The following is a 5,010-nucleotide window of genomic DNA, read 5'->3' as shown; positions in this document are numbered from 1 at the left end:
CCCACACACACCACCCAGCCCTGCCCCCAGACAGCACCTCCGCACCCTGGCCCGCCCCATCCCACCGCCGCCACCCTTGCCCCTCCAGTCCTCAGGGCACCCCGTCCCCTCCATCCTTTTTCTCCTCCCCGCTGACCGCTTGTCCCGCCGCCCCTCCTCCCCCCAGGTGTGAACCGACACTTCCACATGATTTGTATCCGGGACAAGTTCAGCCAGAACATCGGGCGGCAGGTCCCATCCAAGGTCATCTGGGACCACCTGAGCACCATGTATGACATGCAGGCGCTGGTGAGCCCACCCGCCCTCCCTGTGCTGCCCGATGGGGGCACGAACCCACACACCGCTGAGGGTCAGCCTGAGCTGGGCAGAGGCCCCCCCATGCCTGCTGGTGTCCGCTGGGCAGAGCAGAGGCCCCTCCATGCCTGCTGGGGTCCGCTGGGCAGAGCCCCCTGCAGTGAGACCTGTCCTTAAGGAGGGCATCCCAGGGCTCCAGAGCCTGTCATGGAAAGCACAAACGCAGTGCTAGCAGCTGGCCAGCTTTTCAGGGGGCCTGCTTTAGACTGGGTGCTGGGCCAGAGCCTCCAGCTGAGACCCTGGGGAGGGAGGGAAGGATGCAGAGGCCCCGGGCCCTTAGGCCCTTGTCAGCCTCCTGGGATGCCCCGGAAGTGCTTTAGGCAGAGGGTGACCCTATCTGAGTCACACCAAGGTGAATTTGGTGGCTTCTGTGGGAGTCAGGCAAGTAGAGTCCCAGTCCTCACAGAGCTTGGAGCTGGCAGTGTGTGACGGGTGAGCGGGTTAACCAGGTAAGCAGGGTGGCCAGAAGAGACAGGTGGGTGTTCCAGGCTCTGTGGCAGCAGGAGGTGGTGGGTCCAGGAGCTGAAAGAAGGTGGTATACTTGGAGAGTGGGGTGGGGGTCAGGGGTCAGGTGACCAGGAGGAGTGGGGACCTGTGCTGGTGGAAAGAGTCTGTGCCAGCCATGCTGGACTCAGGGCCACACCAGCCCTTCCAGTAAGACATTTCTAGGGGCACCACTGGGGCAAGGAATGCTTGCCGTTGACATTGGTGGAGTGACGTGGGTCTCCTTGTCATAGCTGTAGAAAGGGGACAGAGATGCCAGCCGTGTAGGGGCCTGGCTGTCTGAGGAGAGGAAGGATGCTCAGCCCTAGAAATGCCCTGGAAGCTTAAGCCCCTGTTGCTGCCACGTCGTGTGTTGAGGACGTTCTGAGCCAGTGCGGCATTTGTACTGGGTGACCAGTACCTACTGGCCCAGACACAGCTGGCTACTAAGCTCGCAAGGTCCTCCCTGGACCCGCTCCTGCCTAGAGCGTATCCATCAGCCATTGAACCCTGGTCACCACCCCTCAGGGTCAGAGGCCCCCTATCACCAAACTCCCAGCAGCTTCTTGGTTGTGGGAGAGGGCACCTAGTCCCCAGACACCTCCCACACCGGGATTTGGAGAGATCGATGCAAATCTATGCCTGTCTCTGGGGAAGACAAACAGCTCCAAGGCCCGTAATGTCCCCTGGGGCATGGGTGCTGGCTCAGATGAGCACAGCAGCCCACATGACACTCAGGAAGCCATGGGGGACCAGCAGGCCTTTCAGCCCTAGGACTGTGGCCCTGTTCCTTATTCCTGCAGTGGCCTATGACATCAGTAAGGACTGGGCAAGACCATAGGCTGGCACTTTCTCTGGACCGTGACACTTCCGTGTGACTGAGATCTGAGTCTTTCAGACCTTATGAAATACAGAGCCCCTGGAGTATCCCTGAGAGGCTGACCAGCTGGCCCAGGAGATTTTGAGGAGCACAGATGTGGTCTGATGGCCTGTTCCACACAGCACCCAAACTGCCAAGCAGAAGCCCGTCTCCTGAATCGCCTCCCAGTCCAGGGCCCTTCTCGCCAGCTCCACTTTTCCCTGGCTCCCGGTCTCTCCCTCTGGTCTCTGTGACCTCAGGAGGGCAGTGCCTGGCAAGCACTCGGGTGGCCCTGCTCCATCTGCTCTTCTTCGCCTGGTTCTGTGCCTGTGGCGCTCCCAACTGACACCCTCAGTGTCCATGGTTCCTGCCACGTGGATGAGAACTGCAGGCGCCTGCAGCCTTTCCCCAGGGCTGTCACCGTGCCGTCTGCACGCCGCCTTGGGGAACGCAGTCTCTTGGTGAGACCGCAGGCTGTGGTGGGCAGGCAGGGCCCACAGGTGTGTGTCACCAGGGCTGCCCTGTCCTCAGGGCCCACCTTAGTGGTGCCGGCCCCAGTGGGTCTTCCTGACCCCTGCACATGCTTCCACTGGTTCTGCCCTCCCTGGGTCTGTCTGAAAAGCCCAGCTGTGGCAGGCACTGTTCACAAAAAGAAGAAATGCCCTTTGCCCATGCCCCGCCCACTGCAGTCTCCAACACAGTGATGTGTGCTCGTTGGCTGCTCACCAAGGGGCTCTTACATGGCTGTAGTGGCTTCTTGAAACCGCATCTTCACCCTTGTTTCTTAAAACTCTCTATTTGACATCAGCATGAGTCTGAGATTCTTCCATTCCCGAATCCAGAGAGGAACTTCGTCCTTCCGGAAGAGATCATTCAGGAGGTCCGAGAAGGTGAGACTCGGGAGAGGTTGGGCTTGGGAATCAGAAAAGGCCAGACCCTGGCCAAGGGCGGGAGGTGAGGGTGAGGACCCCGGGCCTCCAGGGAGGTGTGAGGGTCCAGCGCGGACCCCGCCTCACCTGTGCTTGGGTGGTCTTGGAACCTCCGGGATTGGAGAGGACTTTGTTTGAGAGCAGTGGCTGGACGGAAGCTGAGGCCCGTGTGGGCAGCAAGCGTCGGAGCAGTCCCTGGCCTGACCATCCCCCAGCGTCGGCCACCACCGTGGGTTTTCGGTGAGCGTCAGCTGTCTCCTCCACAGGAAAAGTGATGATAGAAGAGGAGATGAAAGAGGAGATGAAGGAAGACGTGGACCCCCACAATGGGGCTGACGATGGTGAGTGTGGAGCTCACCCTGCCCTAATGCCCTTTGGGGCTCAGCACCCTGAGGCCACCCTCAGGCAGGGCACAGTCAGGTGGGCGTAGAGCCTGCGGTGCAGAGGCCCCAGGCAGGACATCTAGGCACAGGATGGATCCTGCAGTGCCCCCTCCCCAGGAGCTGAGTTCCGGCTCCATGTTGTAGGCCGGGGTCTGAGCGGCGGTCCCTGCAGTGCCCACAGCAGGGAGGTCCTCAGGAGGACCAGGCCCCTCTGCGGGCCCACATGCAAAGGGCTCCCAGCTCAGGAGGAAGCTTTGGGTTCAGAGGGTCACGTGTCAATATGCAGATTTTTTAACTGAACAGGAAGACAAAAATAAGATTCTGGATATTCTGTTTTCAGCCAAGTGATTTTTCGTTTCTCAGTTTTTTCATCTTCAGGGAGTTTGGGGAAAGCAACAGAAAAATCCAGCAAAGACAAAGAGAAGAACTCCTCAGACTTGGGGTGCAAAGAAGGCGCAGACAAGCGGAAGCGCAGCCGGGTCACCGACAAAGTCCTGACCGCGAACAGCAACCCCTCCAGTCCCAGCGCTGCCAAGCGGCGCCGCACATAGACCCCTCAGTCCTGGCGGCAGCAGAGAAGCGGGTGAAGAGCTGTGGTCACTGACGGGGCTGGCTGGGTCTGAGTGCCACCCCCCAGACCACAGTGATATCACCCCAGTGCCGTGAGCCCACACTGCCCGCCCTCAGGCTCTCAGGTGAACGTGGCCGTCAGTGGGGAAACGTGTGTCAGTTGGACCATGTGGGACCCTGATGGACCTGAAAGACCAGGATCAATCCAGCTCAGATATTGAGGGCTCTGAAGCCTCGTTCTGTCTTCTCTGGAGCAGCTGTGGCTTCCCCGGGGCTGCTTGGTGACATGGATTGGCTCTACATGGGCTGCAGCATTTGGGATCCAGGCTACCTAGAGGGGCATCAGGCCAGGGAAAACCTCGGATTAGCAAGCAATAAAAACATGACCTCACTCTTCCTCAAAGGAGCCACTGGTCTTCCCTGCGTGACTCAGTTCTTTCCATCTGTTTGTCCCGCTGCAAGCCTCTTTCTGCACTGACTGTGACATCAGAACATGGCCTTCCTGTCACCCCTCCGTGCCACGCACTGACAGCCCCCCCCCACCTGGGAAACTAAGAACTGGATATTTTGCCTCATTCACTTGTACTGTAACAATGTATATAATTTGGTTGGTATTTCACTATTTAATTTTTAAGAAGCCTATTTTACTAGTGTTTTATATGAACAAAGTACTGCAGAAGTTAAACCTGTGTTGTATTTTTTCTGAGATGTTTTGCTTTAAGAGATACTTTTTGCTCAGTTTTTATATGCCAGATACAGAGAATTTGTAGCGGTTATTTTTGTATGATCTAGTAACTTGCAAACAGACCAAATGGGTGAGAGGCGGGACCGTGCAGCTGTCGGGCTGATGAGGAGGAGGTGGCTGCCCCAGTGCTGATGGAGATACCACTTTTGTGTGACTGCGAACATTAAAGCACAAAAAAATCCAACCTGAAGTTGTGTGATTTTCATACCAAAGTAAGTTAACTTTTCCTCCAAAAGAAAGTTTTTATTTTTCCAAGATTTATAACTAAAGCATATACTTAGATGACTTGTTAACATTCACTTGATACAATGTATAAACAAAATAGTAACAGATTCTGAGTGGTTATTTTGTGGACTGTGACAAGCACTTAAAATACAGAATGTTAGGAGGGCAAAACGGTGTGGGCCCTGGTAGGTCAGGCAGGCACCAGCGACGAGCTCCTTCCTGCTGAAAGCTGCGGCTGCGAGATGAGACCGCTGGCTGGGCCGCAGAGTGAAGTCCAGTGTTCCATGTGTGGACAGGGAGACAAGCTCTGTCCTGGCCAGCCAGCGCACCCCAATGTCTTCAGCTTGACGCTGCTTCTCTGCCAGTGGAGTCTCCTCCACCACATGGGAACGTCCCTGGCCATCTGTCCCTGGAGTTCTCCTCACCATGATGCAGATCACAAGGCACCCGCTAAAGAGGCAA

General features: G+C 56.9%; 1 protein-coding gene across 1 annotated transcript in view; it reads left to right on the top strand.

Annotated features, from left to right (window-relative positions):
* MRGBP (MRG/MORF4L binding protein) overlaps window positions 1-4,507 on the top strand; it is a 7,179-nt gene extending 2,672 nt beyond the window's left edge. Inside the window, exons 2-5 of the mRNA XM_011934472.1 lie at window positions 167-288; window positions 2,505-2,586; window positions 2,892-2,966; window positions 3,372-4,507. Of these exons, the coding sequence (XP_011789862.1) occupies window positions 167-288; window positions 2,505-2,586; window positions 2,892-2,966; window positions 3,372-3,559 (467 nt within the window). The 3' untranslated portion in view covers window positions 3,560-4,507. The remainder of the gene's footprint in view (window positions 1-166; window positions 289-2,504; window positions 2,587-2,891; window positions 2,967-3,371) is intronic.
* Window positions 4,508-5,010: the final 503 nt, after the last annotated feature.

Source organism: Colobus angolensis, unplaced genomic scaffold, assembly GCF_000951035.1.
Source record: "Colobus angolensis palliatus isolate OR3802 unplaced genomic scaffold, Cang.pa_1.0 Scaffold136, whole genome shotgun sequence".
Taxonomy (NCBI): domain Eukaryota; kingdom Metazoa; phylum Chordata; class Mammalia; order Primates; family Cercopithecidae; genus Colobus; species Colobus angolensis.
Note: the sequence above shows the minus strand (reverse complement) of the source record. Positions and strands in the feature narration are given on the sequence as shown.